Source organism: Mustela nivalis (assembly GCF_964662115.1).
Source record: "Mustela nivalis genome assembly, chromosome: 4".
Classification (NCBI taxonomy): domain Eukaryota; kingdom Metazoa; phylum Chordata; class Mammalia; order Carnivora; family Mustelidae; genus Mustela; species Mustela nivalis.
Window position 1 is genome coordinate 66,653,563 of NC_139023.1, and position 16,673 is coordinate 66,670,235.

The following is a 16,673-nucleotide window of genomic DNA, read 5'->3' on the forward strand; positions in this document are numbered from 1 at the left end:
CTAAATATGCATGAAAAATTTATAACATTTTGTCTAAGATTTTGGTATTAGCTCCTCATGGGCGACTTGTTCCTTTTTAAATTTTTTTCCTATTCTACAGTGGAATAGAGAATTTATTTCAATTTTTTCTTTTCTCCAGTAATGTGGAAAAATATGTCACCTGGTTTCCTGGCTCATGAAACAGCAAATTCTGTTCAGGTTTGTGCCAGATAGGATAGATGTATGACCAGCTACTTGATGATTTGTACTGTCTCTTCCAGACCTTTACTGGCTCAGCCCAGGGGCCAGTAGAGCTGAGTAGTATGCACAAGATGATGTCAGGTTGTGTGTCTATCAGATAAATTACCCAAGTCCATTAAATATTTTTATTTAATTAAATTTGATTAAAAATTAAAATAATTTTTCTGTAATTAGATTTGTATATTTGAAGATCATAATAGCCATTGGTTTCAGAACTCAGGAAGTAACATGAATAGGTTGCTTGCTTCAAAATTGTTTGACTAGAAAATGTATTCTTTGTTCCCTGTTTACCAGGATATTCCAGGTGAGCTTCTGTCTTGCTGCATTCTTACTTTTGTATCATTGATTATGGAGGCAACTGCTACCTATTTTCTGTGGTCATTATTAGAGTAATTTGTATGAGTGCCTCTGGCTGTAATGTGCTGCTTACTTTGAAGTCTCAAAATTAATATGTGGATGTTTATCTTATGTTTAGGATTTATGAAAATGGAAAATTATAAGGCATTTGTAGGCTTTGATCTCTGTGAGATACCACTCTCCAGTGTTGCACAGAAGATCATGTCTGCTATGCATTCAGGTGATTTAGTGGAGTCTCAGAATTGGAGAGAGAATGAAAAGAGTGAGTAATTTTTCTAATCATCTTTCTATCTTTTGTTACCTTGAATGTTAATTGTTTCTTAAGATTTGAAAAGGAAACAGCAGAATTGTTCTCAGGAACCTTCTATTGTGTAGGGAGGTTTTTGCTACAGACAAGTGGAGCCTGGGTCTTGGTTTATTCTCATTCTGTTATGACTGAGCATCTCACTAGAGTGCACATTCTCTCGGCCCTTACTGCTTTAAAATGGAAACACTGTCTTCCTTATCCCAGACATTCCTGTCAGACATTTCCTGAGAATCCAAGTCAACTGTTTCAGTATCCTCAGAAGAGGTAGGCTCTTTCACAGTGTCCCTTGCTTCGGCCCTAGGCTCTTGGGTCATTGATGCACATGGACGTAGTACTTCCTTGCTGTGTGTGGCGGATGGGAGAAGGGGGTTTGACTGTGTGTCTCTCTTACACTGCCCGAGAGCTATGAGCTCTCAGGTGTGTGTGTTTATGGTGTCACATAGCAGTGGCGTGGGCGCACAAGTGTCACTGAGACTTTTGGAACACCAGTTCTTTGTTTTACTTGCAAAGCAGTTTGTTGTTGCTTGTGTCTTAATATTTAAGTCTGGGCCAATAATTTGTCATTTCTTTTCTGCGTAGTAAGTTATATGTGAGATATAATTGAGTGACTGTGACAAAGTCATTGAGAGCGTTGACAAATAAGTGCAAAAGCTATGTAAGTGTAGTTTCTTGATTAAGATATAGTAGCACCAAACTTTGCGATCTGTTCGTATTCAGGCATCTGTTGTTCATGAGCCTCAAAATAGAAAGTCATTGGTAAATGAACTGCTAGGAAGTTTTGGATATGGACCACATACCTAGCAGTTGATAATGTTTTGGGGGATGGGGGTGTGGGTAGCAAAGAAGATAAATATTTAAACATCGAAGAGTTTTTTCCTTTATTCTGTATACTTTTGTAAAATAGCAGTGTGCACTTGACAGAGGTGGAAATGTACTTTCCTTTAAAAACTGATAGGAATAAAAAAATAGTGATAGCAATAATGAAATGCCTCTGGTAGCTTCAGTGTGAGTCTCACTTGAGAAAGATTTAGGGCCATTAGCCCATCTTGTGAACTCTCTTGTGATGCTCTTCAAATACCCTATAAAATTGTAGTTTTCACAAATTTATTGAGAGGTAATGGGGAAAAGATACTATTTTTTCTTTTAAGTGTTACTGGATTTGGAAAAATCGCATACATTTCACAAAGATTCTGTATTGTCTGTTGCTGAACAACGCTGTTACTACAAACTTAGTGACATAAAAGAAGGCATATTTGTTATCTCCCAGTTTTTGTGGGTCAGGAGCCTGGGCATAACTTGGCTCCATCCTCTGCTGGGCCAGAATGCGGACATACCTGCAAAAGCTCAGATCTTATCTGAAGCCCAAATGGGAGGCATTTGCTTCCAGTTCACAAGGTTGTTGGCAGATTCAGTTCCTTGTAGGCTCCTGGGCTGAGAGCCTCGGTTCTCCCCAGCTCTTCACTTTAGTAACCCACCCTCCATTCCTTTCCACGTGGTTCCCCTGAGGCTCAGCTTTACTGATAGCAGCTTACTTTTTCTCTGGTGAGACTACATCACAGTCTTCTGCAATGTGATTGTGAACTTCTGTCACAGGTGCTGTACTGTGTGTGTGATGAGTAAGCCAGAAATCCCACCTGCACTCAAGGGTGTGAGTACTAGGAGGCAGGGGTTGTGGGACCACCCTGGAATCCGTCTGCTACAGACTTCTCACCAGTTTTAGTTCTTACTTAATGTGGATTTAGTTAAGTTGGGTTGCTGGTAGATTGTTGATGCATGATGCTGGACCTGAGATTTAGTTGCTTCCTGGACTCTAGTCACACACTGAGCTGTAATTGTGTCACACCCTTATCTCTTTTTAAATTTAATTTAACTTTATTTGAAAGACAGAGATAGTGACAGAGATAGCGAGAGAGAGAGAGAGAGAGAGAGAGAGAGAGAGAGAGCGCGCGCGCGCGAGCGCGAGCAGGAGCAGGGAGGAGCTGGAGGAACAGGCTCCCCACTAAGCAGGGAGCCCAACATGATGGGCTTGGTTCCAGGGCTTCGGGGACCATGACCTGAGCTGAAGGCAGATGCTCAGCCCACTGAGCCACCCAGGCACCCCGACCCTTACCTCTTAAAAGGAGAATACTGTAAATCCGCATTTCATTTCTAAAGCCCATTTTGTACTAAATAAATATAAAAATCGAACTCCTGAATCAGTGAGAGTAACTACAGATACTTGTTATTACAAACAAGTAAAACCAAACATTAGTGTTATATGTCACTTCAGGGTTTATGTGTCTTATGTGCTGGGCTGAGGAATGTCAAGATGCACACCCAATAAGGGTTGGACTGTGTATGTCTTCTTGCTGCAAGATTGATCTTTTTTTTTTCTTTTCTTTTTTTTTTTTTTTAAAGATTTCATTATTTATTTGTCAGAGAGAGAGGCAGGCAGACTGGCAGGGAGAGGCAGAGGGAGAAGTAGGCTCCCTGCCGAGCAAAGAGCCTGACTCGGGACTCTATCCTAGGACGGTGGGACCACAACCCAAGCTGAAGGCAGCCGCCCGACTGAGCCACCCAGGTATCCCAGAGTGATCTTTATTTAAAACCCCTCTGCTATGGGGCACCTGGGTGGCTCAGTCATTTAAGTCATTTAGGTTGAAAGCTCAGTCTGCTTTCAACTCGGGTCATGATCCCTGGGTCCTGGGATCTGACCCCATGTGGGCTCCCTGCTCGGCGGGAAGCCTGCTTCTCCCTCTCCCTCAGCTTGTGTTCCCTCTCTCGCTGTTTCTCTGTCAAATAAATAAAATCTTTTATGAATACATACATACTTACCTGTTCTCTGCTGTGAAAACACAAAATATTCAAAAACTTAAACTAGTTTAACGAATGAAGATAAAGAGGACTTCCATGTCCTTGCATCCAGAATCTCGAAGTTTCTTTCTCTGTGAGAACTCCCTCTCTGCTCAAGGTAGGCATCATCCTGACCTGTGGCTGTCTTTCCCACTTCCTGACCACGGGCATTTTGTGTTGCTCCAGAGTACTTCTGGGGCAGAGATTACTTGTACTCCATGCCAGCGTTTGTCCTGCCCTTCAGACTACATGCTCTGTCTCCTTGCCATCGGGTGTGACCCACGTGCCTGTTAGTGGGATGCGTGCTCAGGTGGTGTGTGTCGTGTCCAGGGCAGGACTCTATCTTGCCCGCCAGTAGGAACCCTCCTTTTGAACTCTGCACTTGAAGCTGTGTCCTGGAGGATTGCACGACGTGTCGGGAGCACCCCAGTCCTGGAGAGGCTGCATGAAGCATGTCCAGCCAGCTGAGAATACTCCCCTCAGAACATGAAAGAGAAATAAACTTTGTTCTTCCAGCCGTTGTCTTGTTGGGTCTTTTGTGACTGTGGCTTAGCTTTGTACTTCAATCCATGCACCTTTAAAACTACATTGAAAAGTGAGTTCAGGGCGCCTGGGTGGCTCAGTGAGTTAAGCCGCTGCCTTCAGCTCAGGTCATGATCTCAGGGTCCTGGGATCGAGTCCCGCATCGGGCTCTCTGCTCAGCAGGGAGCCTGCTTCCTCCTCTCTCTCTCTCTCTGCCTTCCTCTCTGCCTACTTGTGATCTCTCTTTCTCTCTCTCTGTCAAATAAATAATTTTTTTTAAAAAGTGAGTTTATTTCACTTAAATTTTTGTTGTCATTTGATGGGTCAGTAATGCTGTTGAAAGCTTTTGGTAATTATGAGGGAGGAGTTTGCAGGGCGGCCCAGGGTTACCAGCTGACCCGTGGCCATGTCCAGCGCTATATGGAGGAGTCATCACGTGTTATTAGAAGATGTCTCTGATTTGTCTGAGTAGCTATAGAAATCAAATAACATTTTCTGGTACAATTGTTTTTTATTTTAATAGCTTAGATGTGAATTTTGTTTTCCAGTAAAAGAAAAATACATATATATGTGTGTGTGTGTATTTATATATATGTGTTTATAATATGTACATATATGTATGTGTGTATTTTTTTTTAAGATTTTATTTATTTATTTGACAGATCACAAGTAGCCAGAGTCAGGCAGAGAGAGAGGGGGAAGCAGGCTCTCTGCTCAGCAGGGATGCTGAGGCAGATGCGGGGCTCGGTCCCAGGACCCTGAGATCATGACCTGTGCCGAAAGCAGCGGCTTAATCCACTGAGCCACCCAGGCGCCCCGTGTGTGTGTATATTTTTACAGACATTACAAAGTAATACAGTTTGAGACCCCAACGGAAAATATTCATGAAAATCCAGTTTATTGGGCGCCTGGGTGGCTCAGTGGGTTAAGCTGCTGCCTTCGGCTCAGGTCATGATCTCAGGGTCCTGGGATCGAGTCCCGCATCGGGTTCTCTGCTCCGCAGGGAGCCTGCTTCCTCCTCTCTCTCTCTGCCTGCCTCTCTGCCTACTTGTGATCTCTCTGTGTCAAATGAATAAATAAAATCTTTAAAAAAAAAAAAAAAAAGAAAAGAAAATCCAGTTTATTAATGTGAAGGGTGTCTTTATCCCACCATCCAATAGAAATCCTTGCGATTTCAAGGACAGATAACATAAAATTAAATGACTAAGCAGATCTGTCTCGATTATGTTCATTATAGTCAAGAGTATAATGGATAAACATGTATTATTTTATTTCTATGAAATAAACATAAAATCCTTAGGTCCAGTCACTTGGCAAGCCCCTCCAGGTGTTGGATGTCAATCCCTACTGCCCTCGTACAAGCCTGCCTTCCTTCTCACTCGGATTTTGGCAGTGGCTTCCTCATTGCTGTTTGCCTTCATTTATTGCCCCTTGTCTTGCCCTCATGCCTTTGCTAGAACTAGCTCAGCTCTTGTCCCTGCCCTCTGCAGATTCACCTACAGAAACATCCCATGTACTCAGAGAGATCCCTGCTTGCCCTGTTCAGTCTTGTTTTTTTTTTTTTTCCCAGTCTTCTGCCCCACCACCTCCCTCTCTTACTTTATACCCTACTCAGATTTGGCTGCAACCTCCAAACATGACATTTTCCAGTATCATCCTCTACTTAATACTTTTCTTTCTCTTTAATTCAGTTCAGTGGTGAGAGCAGCATTTTACAAGGTCCTGCTCAAAATACTTTTTGTGGGGTACCTGGGTGGCTCAGATAAGTGTGTGCCTTTGGCTCAGGTCATGATCTCAAGGTCTTGGAATAGAGTGCCATGTTGGGCTGCTGGCTCAGTGGGGAGCCTGCTTCTCCCTCTCCCCGCCCACCCTGTTCCTACTCTCAACTCTTTTAAAAAAACTCAAAATGCTTGAGAGAGAAAGCATGGGTGAGGGGAAGGGCAGAGGGAGAGGAAGCAGACCCTCCCATCCCCTGCTGAGTGTTGGACTGAATGTGGAGCTCCATCTCAGGACCCCGAGAACATGACCTGAGCCTAAATCAAGAGTTGGGTGCCCTGCTGACTGAGTCACCCAGGCCTGTTGTTCAGAACACTGCCACCAGCATGCCTTTTTAATGTGAACTGCACTGCGTTCGCCTGCAGCTCCAGTGAGCACACTGTGAGATGGACGGCTTGTTTGGGTGGCCCTCTAACTGCTGGTGTGCTTCCAGCTATGAGGCGGGCTGAGCTGTTCTCTCCTTGAATGCTGCCACAGCTGGACTCACCTGTGGATTCCTCTCATGGATGTGTAAGAGCTTTCTACACACAACACATATTGAAGGACTTTTTTTTTTTTTTAAGATTTTATTTATTTGATGGAAAGAAAGCATAAGCAGTAAGAGCAGCAGAGGGAGAGGCAGTCTCCCTGCTGAGCAGGGAGCCTGATCTAGGACTCGATCCCAGGACCCCAGGATCACGACCTGAGCCGAAAGCAGATGCTTAACCAACTGAGCCACCCGGGGGCCCCTTGAGAGACTTCTTTTATATATGTTGTAAATATTTTTCTCGATACTTTGGGAGGGTTTTTTTGTTTTGTTTTGTTTTTTTGTAGTAGTTAGGAAATTCTTTAAACAAAACGAAAATAATCCCACATGTAAAAAATATTTTCTTTAAATGCTTATACACACAGGTAAGTAGTGAAAGGGTTCATCTGCACGTTGTTTTCTTAGTTCAGACTTAATGCTGTGTTTGTTGAACTCTCCCCTTGTTACTAACCCAAGCTATAAACTTAGTTTTTCCCTTTTATGTTTTTGTCCATTTCTTTCTGTGACTAATTCTAGCTTGCATATGTGGCTGTGCTGTGCCATCCAGACCCCTTTCCGCCTGCAGTGGGGTTGACTGACGTCTTCTTGCAATGATACTGTATGGGAGCATCCCCTTCACTCAGTCCTTCCATCCCCCCATCAACTTCCTGTGGGCGAAGCTCAGTGTGGTTCCCGGGAGTGATTAGCGGTTAAAGGCTAAATGTGGTAATCAGGGGGCTTCCCTAGTAGTCTACAAAGAGACCACTCAGCCACAGACCAGTGCTTAGTCCTGATACTTGGAGAGCTCTAGAGAAGGTTGGCTTCTCAGCCTAGGCAGGTGTGCTACCTCAAGGTCAGGGCCTTGATCAGGAAGAGGGACCAGACCCTGAGATCTGTCATGGGAACATGTGGATCGGCATGTTCAAATCCTGAATCCCAGATGCCTCTGGGGCATGCAGAAGTGTCTACTCCTCTGTTAAGGCAGTGTCTCATTTTCCCGCCATTGCTGAAGACCGTACGGGATGCTTGTTGTAGAAGGAGGAATTTTTGCTGCCTCTCCTGACCATAAGTCAGCAGCCTAGCCAAGAAGGGCCAATTGGGCCTGTTGAAGCCCATGAGACATGCGCCAGTCAGGTGAAACAAACCATAGGGTAATTTGAACAGGGAAAGGTACAGCATGTTAGCTAGTAAGGGGATTAGCTACCAAGGAGTAAAGAACTATACACAGTAAAGCAGACAGAGCAGCTCCCCGAGATAGAGGGTTGAAGGAATAAACATAGGAATGACTTGCATTTCATGCACTAGTCTGTCACCTACTGTCCCAGTACAAGCACCTGGGGCTCTCAAGTGGCCATAGGTGGGGTGGAGGCCTCGCCTGGACCCAACGATTGCGCTTGCACTCACCAGGGCTGATCTAGTTACTGCCTCTGCTGAGTGTCCAACCTTCCAACAACAGACCAAACACCATAGTAATAGCATCCTTTGAGGAAACAGTCACTTGGTGGCAAGTTGATGACACTGAACCTCTTATCCCCCTAAGGGTGCATTGACCCATTCCAGGCATGGCTTTCCCTTTCCCGTTTGCAGGGCCTCAGCCCTGTGATCCAAGGCCCAGAGCCTTTGATCGACTAACAGTCCCACAAGCATTGCATTGGACTTGGGCACCCACTATACAGCAAAGGAGCTGCAGTGGGCACGTGACTATGGGACCCAAGGGTTCCCTCAGCTACACACCCAGGAACACCACCCCAACGGAGGAACCTGTAGCAGGTGCAGCGTGGAGGAGTTCCCTCCAGAGGGTGGTGTCCCCAGTATGTGTAATTAAGGGGCCTATACAAATCAAAAGGGCAATGTGAGAGTGGTCCGGCTTATCACTTCCAGGGCTCCAGTCAGTAAATCTGTCTCTCCCCCAATACCTCTGGGTTCTGCAGAATGAGACTTTACTGTCAGAGGGGAAGTCCCCCCGGGGATACAGGAAGAATACCATTTAAATTGAAGCTGCAGCAGCTGCCTTGTCTTTTTAATAGTCTTAGGCCAAGAGACGTAGGCAGGGCGTGTGGTCTGCACCTTGCTTGGGATGCGTCCTGGTTATCAGAAGTCAGGGTTGCTGTTACATGATGGTGCAGGAGAGCATGCACTTGGTCACCTCTGTCCTCTGTCCAAATCTCATGGCCAGTGCAGTGACCATGGTGGCCAGGAGCTTACACCTCTCAGGGATGAGAGGTTTGGGTAACTCCCATCGGTCAGGTAAGCCACCTAGACCAGCAGAGGAGCTAAGCTGGGTTGAGGGGATTCTAGAATGTGCATTAGAGCAGGGACACGAATCTCCTTTATAGCTTTGAGACTCGCTGCTGTGACCAGGGAATGCAGGTCATCCCATTAACCTTCCCTTTAAAAGTTTCCCCCAGTCAGAGGCCCACCAGAATCCTGAAGGAGCTGCTTTCAGAAATGTATCTGCAGCAAGTGGCTGGGAGTGGTGCGGTACAGCAGAGGACAGCAGTGAGCCCTGTGGATGCCCAGGCTCCTGCACTAGGACTAAGCTATTCGTCACCCCACCGGCTGGGAGTGTCTGCCTGTCTGTCTGCTCACAACACAGCCTCTCTGGGTGGCTGTCTTGGCTGCACATTCCTTTCCCAGGGGCAATCGACACAATGACTGCTTGGTGCTGGCTTATAAAGTCCCGCCCCCTTGACCCACTGGGGAATAACTCTACAGGCCACCCAGGTCGCAAGCAGGCCTCTGAAATGACGCCTGGTCCTCCTGTCATGCTCTTGTACACGTTGATCCTGAGAGCACTCCCCCAATAACCTTTCCAAATGCAAACCACTTCAGAGTCTGCCTCCTGGGGACCAGGCCTGTGCCACTGGGTGTGTATAACATACATACAAAAATGGGGAGATTCAGTCACGGGTTGCAAAAATGAGATATTTTCACAGATTCTGCATCTACAAGGCAGCCAATAAAGCTCTAAGTCATTCTTTTCAGTGGTTGTGTGCTTCATGGTGTAGATGTTACATAATTGAATCATCACCTTCTCTCGATTGGTATCTGCTTTGCTTTCAGTCCTTTGCGGTAAACCAATACACTGCCATAGATGTTTTGGTTTAGACCTATTTACTGTTGCATATGTTTCTATGAAACAGCCAATAGTGAGGTTGTTTGGTTAAATGATTTATATACTTCATACCTTTGTTTTTATTGAGGTTACACACACACACACACACACACTCTACACACAAAACACATACATTCTGAGTTTATAACTCTACATTTCACAAACCGAGCACCCCTGTAACCTTCACGCAAATCAAGAAACAGAACATTAGTAGCAGCCTGGAAGCCCGTCTTTGCCCTCTTTGGGGCAGTCCTCTTGCAAATTATCACGAACGATGCATGTTTTTAATTTCAATAGGTGTTGACAGTTTGCTTTCCACGAAGATTCTAGCTATTCACATTTTTTTTCTTCAAGATTCTATCTCTTTGACAGAGATCACAAGCAGGCAGATAGGCAGGCAGAGAGAGAGGAGGAAGCAGGCTCCTCACTGAGCAGAGAACCCAATGTGGGGCTCGATCCCAGGACCCTGGGATTATAACCTGAGCTGAAGGCAAAGGCCTCAACCACTGAGCCACTCAGGTGCCCCTAGCTATTCACATTTTTACCAGCAATGCCTGAAACTACATCTGTCCATTTCTGGTTGGTTCACCAGTGAGTTTGAGTATTATATCATGTTTCTTGGATTTGCTAATTTGTGTACTGCTTCTTCCTATCTTTTGCTAATTTTTTAAAATTGTCTTTTTTTTTTTTTTGCCAGTGTTTAAGGACTCTCTGTAAAACACAGATATCATCCCTTTATCATGTTTCTTCCAAACGGTTTTCCCAGTGTGTTCTGCTCTTTCAGAAGCAGTGCTGCTATCCCTATTTATTAATCTGTTGTTTTCTACTGAATTGAGATGCCATCTTTGTTCTGTAGTAGCTTTGATCATGACCTGAGCCTTGGGTCAGTTTCTGCATTGTCTGTTCTGTTCTAGAAATCTTTTGACTCTTCCTATTTGAATACAACGTGAATTTGATTGCAGGGGCTAAAGAGTATGTTCTGATAATCCAGCAAGGCGAGCCTTTTATTGGTTTTTAACTTACCTTTCGTGTCTGTTTTCAAATATTTAATATTTCATATGCACTTTGACATTTTTTTCAATTGAAAGAGCTCTATAGGGTCTCTAATTGGAATTGTATTAAAATTGTTTTTGGAAGAATTGGACATTTTGTGCCCATTTGGATGCTATGTCTTTTCATTTGTAGAGATATAGTTTTATGCCACTTTATGAGATTTTAACTTTTCATCATTGAGTGCCTCATGCCTTTTTGTTAAATTTATCCTATGTTCTTTCTACTGCAAAAATTCCCGCTGTTTGCATTTCTTGGTTGTTATTGTTGCTGTAGAGAGAACATAAATCACAGTGCTAAGAGCACGAACACCTGAGTCATGTTGCCTGGGGTTGAATGTGGTTCCATCACTTACTGTTCAGCCCAGGCTTATTAATATTAAAACAAAATTTAAAAGAGAGGTTTGTATTAATGATTCTTTACCGAACCTCTAATTGTTCCATTGCAATATTATTCATTATAGGAATTTCCTCAAACCTTTAATACTTTCAAGGTTTCCAAAAAATGTTGAACTTGGGTTTTCAGACTCCAGTATTCAGTGGAAATATCAAGTAATAATTCTAATAAATGTGTCATGATTATGTGGCTCTGTCTCCAGATAATTTGAAGATATGTTACATAAATATTTATTGCAATGGTAGTATACATTTTGGGTCTGAATATTATTTCACTGTTTTACGTAAGTAAATCATGAGTAAGTGACATGGTTGTAGAGGCCACTTTCAATGTTTAGCTAATTATATGACTTAGATTCAATGTTTCTTTAATGCATGTTTCCATTTTGTGTTTTTAGAAGCTGCAGAAGTGGTAAACAGTTCCTGTAATGAGTATAGAGTACTTCTTGAAAATGAGAATCAATCACTGGAAAAAAGGGTAAATCATTGCAAATATGATTAATTCTAAATAACTTTCACTCGTTCAGCACATGCTTATTAAGTGTCTAATGTATGCTAGGCACTGTGGCTACCACGCTTCAGAAAATCAAGAATGGAGTTCTTCTCTGGGAGCTCACAGTTGAAATTGCTGGATGGGGGAGGGAAAGACACAAACGTGCCATGACCCCACAGGATGCATTGGGTGCCATGGTTGGGGTCAGTCCCAAGGACAGTAGGTAGGAGAGACCACTCACCCAGTTTTTGTGCTCTTTTTTTCTGGGTGGGAGGGGGGAGCGTAGTCTGGGAATCCTCCTGAAGTGTGAAAATTCTGCCTGAGTTGACATCTACAGGATGATCAGGAGTCCCATCTTTAGAGAGTGGGAGGGGACTTGGCAGAAATGTTTAGGTTAGGAAGAAAGCTGGGGCTGTGGGACAGCTGAAATGCAGAGAAGTTTCAGAAGGAAATGGACACAACTCTCCATGGGTGAGCTGTGTAGTGTGGGCCTGAGGGGAGGGGAAAGAAGAGGTCATCTCACCAAAGACCTTGTATGGGAGACACAGTGGCCAAGAGAATAGGTTCTGGGGCCAAAACTGCTTGTGTTCAAAGCCTTGCCTAGCTCAGTCTGACTGAAACTCCCTGTGGTAAAGTGGGGATGGCAGGATCCACCGCGGGGTTAACAGGATCATGGTTTGCCCTGAAGCTGGGGGAGAGGCCAGCGAGATTTTTCTCTCAGCGCTTCTCTGGTGTGGTCCTCCCATCATCGGCTCACCAATGTTTTGTTGCTTTTCTCACAAAAGAATTTCGAAAAGCCCATATACCTCATGACATATATTTTTATGAGAGAGCACAAGCAAGGGGAGGGGCAGGCAGAGGAAGAGGGAGGAAAAGACTCCCAGCTGAGCAGGGAGCCTGGTGCAGGGCTCCATCTCAGGACCCTGGGATCATGACCTGAGCCAAAGGCAGACACCTGACAATGAGCCACCCAGGTGCCCCACCTCATGACATTTTTAAGTCGATATTTAAAATATTCAGACATTTTTAAGTCGATATTTAAAATATTCAGAACGAGTTTGAAATGTTTCACAGTATATAATTCCTGGTGTATTGACATTTAAAAATGATTACATTGTCATTAAAATAAAACCCCTAGAATCTAAATACTGTACTCTGGTAGCTTAATACCCACAAGCATCCCTTTAAAAACAACATGAGCAAGATATTCTTCAGCAATCTAGATTTTTGTATTTCCTTTTTGCTCTTCAAACTCCTTTTCTTGTATCCTCTTCTGCAGAATTATTAACATAATATAACTTTACGCTTGGAAGTCTTTTCTTGAAACCATGTAATATTTCTCTGTAATTAAAACAGGAGTATAAACTTAAATTTTCTGTGACCATATGCCAAATACTGAAACATTTTCCTCTGAAATTATTTTTAAAATTCAATTAATAAAACAAATACAACACAAATCTGAAAAATAAGCTCTTAATATACATTTTATTCTTTTTTTTTTTTTTTTAAGATTTTATTTATTTGTCAGAGAGAGAGCGCGAGCGAAAGTGAGCACAGGCAGACAGAGTGGAAGGCAGAGTCAGAGGGAGAAGCAGGCTCCCTGCGGAGCAAGGAGCCCGATGTGGGACTCGATCCCAGGACGCTGGGATCATGACCTGAGCCGAAGGCAGCTGCTTAACCAACTGAGCCACCCAGGCGTCCCAATATACATTTTATTCTAAATGAATATAGTAATGAGATGGGTAGAGATTCTTTTTTTTACCCTCGGTTTGTGAATTTATAAATGAATATTGCAGAGTACTAGATCAAGACAGGAAGAGGATTGCTGTTGAGCTATAGTTTTAAAAATGTTAGTAAACAGAGGAACATATTATCAAATAGTTGTGGTGATTTCATTTGTTCTGTAAGTGGCCTTTACCTGGAAGTTGTAAATCACTCCTCTTGAGTGTTGGGCGCATCTGAAACATCCTCCCATCCATGGCACCTATCGTTACGTACTCCGGGTATGGCTAGAGACTTCTGGGACTCCTGTCTACTCCAGCCCTTGGTTCAGATACGCACTTCTACCTGGGCTGAGAAAAATTACTGCTCTAGAAGCTACTATATTGTTTCCTTCGAAAGTTTGATCACAGATAATGTGAAGCTGTGTCCCCACTTTACCTTAGACAAAGCTTACCAAAAATTAGTTTGGTTTATAGATCTGTCTTAAGAATCTACATTCTAGTGAAATATTTCATGTTTTTCTACAGAATCTGAATTCCTCTACAAGCCAGGCATCAGGTGTGTCCATCAAGCTCTGTCTTCCCACCTCCAGTATCAGACTCATAGGTCAGCCATCAGCTGACCAAAAGCAGAAGAACATCAGCTCATTGGCTCCTCCCAGTTGTTTCATTCCACAGTGTAACCAAGAGGCTTTGGTCCTACAGAAAACAGAGTGTAAAAGAAAGCATTTCCTAAAGGAAAATAAAAATAATGAAGAGAAAGAAATGCCTATGAATCTTAAAAGAAAATGTAGTACATGTCATTTTTCAGGGAAAACAAGTAAACATGTGGCATTGGAAGAAGGTGTTGATGAGGTTGAAGCCCACTTACACTGTGGGAATGCAAGGGCATGTGGAGACCATTTTTGTGACATTAGGTATTTGGATGATTTGGAGAAAAGCCAGTTGGTTGAGATGCTCAAACAGGCAGTGGCCATGGTCATAACGCTGATATATGAGGATGGTTCAACCCAGCTAAGAGCTGAGCAGGTTAGTGAGCAGTGTTGGGTTTTGTTATTTCTTTGGCACCATAAAAGAACCCCGTTTTCTTAGTGTCTGATTTGATAAGAGAGCTATGAATAAGGTTTGAAGCCCCCCCTCCCCCCTCCCGCCCAGGGCTGAGTGACTGGCAATGCATAGTTCTATTCAGATTTTTAAGAAGCTGCCAAAATGTCTTCCAGAGTGGGGATGCCTTTTTAAGCATTCCAGCAGCAACATGCCAAGGTTCCAAGCTCTCCACCTTCTTGCCAATCCTTGTCTGTCTGGTTTTAGCTGTTCTAGCGGGTGTGAAGTGCTATTTCACTGTGGTTTTAAATCGCGTTACCCTAATAACTAATTACCTTGAACATCTTCTCATGTGCTCTGTGGTGAAATGTCTATTCAGATCTTTTGCCCATTTTTAAATTGGGTTATTTGTGTCTTATTTTGGATCTGTAAGCCTTCTTTCTATATTCTTATATGAGTCCCTTGTCAGGTCTGTGATTTGTAGATCCCCAAATCTGTGGCTTATTTTTTTCAATTTCTTACTCATGTGTTTTGAAACACAAAATTTAAAAAATCTGATGAATTCCAATTTACCAATTTTTTTTTTAAGATTTTATTTATTTGACAGACAGAGATCACAAGTAGGCAGAGAGGCAGGCAGAGAGAGAGGAGGAAGCAGGCTCCCTGCTGAGCAGAGAGCCCGATGCAGGGCTCGATCCCAGGACCCTGGGATCATGACCTGAGCCGATGGCAGAGGCTTTAACCCATGGAGCCACCCAGGTGCCCCTTACCAATTTTTTCTATTGCTTGCACTTTTGTTTTATATTTAAGAATGCTTTCCCTATCCCAGGTCTTAAAGATTTACTTCTGTTTTCTTTTTTTTTTTTTCAAGATTTTATTTATTTATTTGACAGACAGAGATCACAATTAGGCAGAGAGGCAAGCAGAGAGAGGAGGAAGCAGGCTCCCTGCCGAGCAGAGAGCCCGATGTGGGGCTTGATCCCAGGATCCTGGGATCATGACCCCAGCAGAAGGCAGAGGCTGTAACCCACTGAGCCACCGAGGCACCCCTACTTCTGTTTTCTTTTAAGAATTTATGGTTTTCACTCTTCCATTAAAATCTGTGGCTCGCTTTGAGTTCATTTTTGTGTGTGGTGTGAGGTAAGGGGCACAGACCAGCCTCTTGTGTGTTGAAATTTATTTATTTATAATAGAATAGGGGAAAAGAGCACATGTGTGCACACGTGTGGGAGTTGGAGCAGAAGGGGAGAGAGAGAAAAAAAAAGAAAGAATCTTAAACAGGCTCCAGACCCAGCATGGAGCATGATGCAGGGCTCACTGAGACCATTACCTGAGCCGAAGTCAAGAGTCAGATGCTTAACCGACTAAGCTACCCAGGCACCCCCTGGTAATATATGTTTTTTTAGAAAAAGATCAGTTTTACATGTTCACTGAGAGTGTGTAGAAATACAATTGATGTTATGTTTTAATCTTGTTTCTTGCAACCTTGCTAAACTCTCATATTGGTTCCAGGAGTTTTTTGTTAATTCCTTTGGGTTTTTATGCAGACATTTGTGTCATGTGTAAATAGGGATGGTATAGTTCTTAATTTCTGATTTATATGCCTTTTATTTCCTTTTCCCATTGTGTTACACTGGCTAAGGCTTCTGTTATGATGTTGACTAGGGAGGAGACCAGATTTGAAGAGTAAGATCATGGGTTTGGTTTTTGGCCTTGACTGTCATTAAGAGAGCTGTTTATTTACAAATTTAATTGCAGACCTTTTCTCTCTGTTTAATTGTAAGACATATCTTTCTCGAATAAATACGTTGTGTTTAATTTGGAAACTATTTGTATTCACAGGCTCTGGTTCCCTCTGTTAAAGGAATTGCAGTGTTACTACAGAGCCATGTAAACAGCAGTGGTCTTCTGGAGGTCTCAGCCTCTGACAGTGTCCTGAGGGAAGGCTCCACACTCCATGAGCAGTATATCTACCTTGAAACAGAGCAGTCCTCCACTGGGGGCCGAGAGCAAGAAGCATATAATCAGTTTGCCAGGTCAGAAATCTCCCACTGCCTTACTTCCTGCGTACATGTCTGCTTCATTGGGTTCAATTGAAAGCCTCCCAAGCTTGAATTATTTAAAATTTAGAAGTTTTGTGTGGGTACGTGAAAATAAAATGGATCTAAATGACAGAAAGCTCTGCACACACTGGCCTGCTTTCCCTCAGAGAGCTTCTGGAGTAAAGGGTCTGTTCTTTCATGGGAGCCCCTCCTGGATTTGAAACATCGCAATGAGAAGTTAGTAAGAAAAGGTTGGTCCCAGGGCCTGAAGATC

General features: G+C 43.4%; 1 protein-coding gene across 1 annotated transcript in view; it reads left to right on the forward strand.

Annotated features, from left to right (window-relative positions):
• POLN (DNA polymerase nu) overlaps positions 1-16,673 on the forward strand; it is a 156,587-nt gene that overhangs the window by 15,529 nt on the left and 124,385 nt on the right. Inside the window, exons 2-5 of the mRNA XM_082727077.1 lie at positions 716-859; positions 11,498-11,577; positions 13,842-14,342; positions 16,200-16,393. Coding sequence (XP_082583203.1) covers positions 721-859; positions 11,498-11,577; positions 13,842-14,342; positions 16,200-16,393 — 914 coding nt within the window. The 5' untranslated portion in view covers positions 716-720. The remainder of the gene's footprint in view (positions 1-715; positions 860-11,497; positions 11,578-13,841; positions 14,343-16,199; positions 16,394-16,673) is intronic.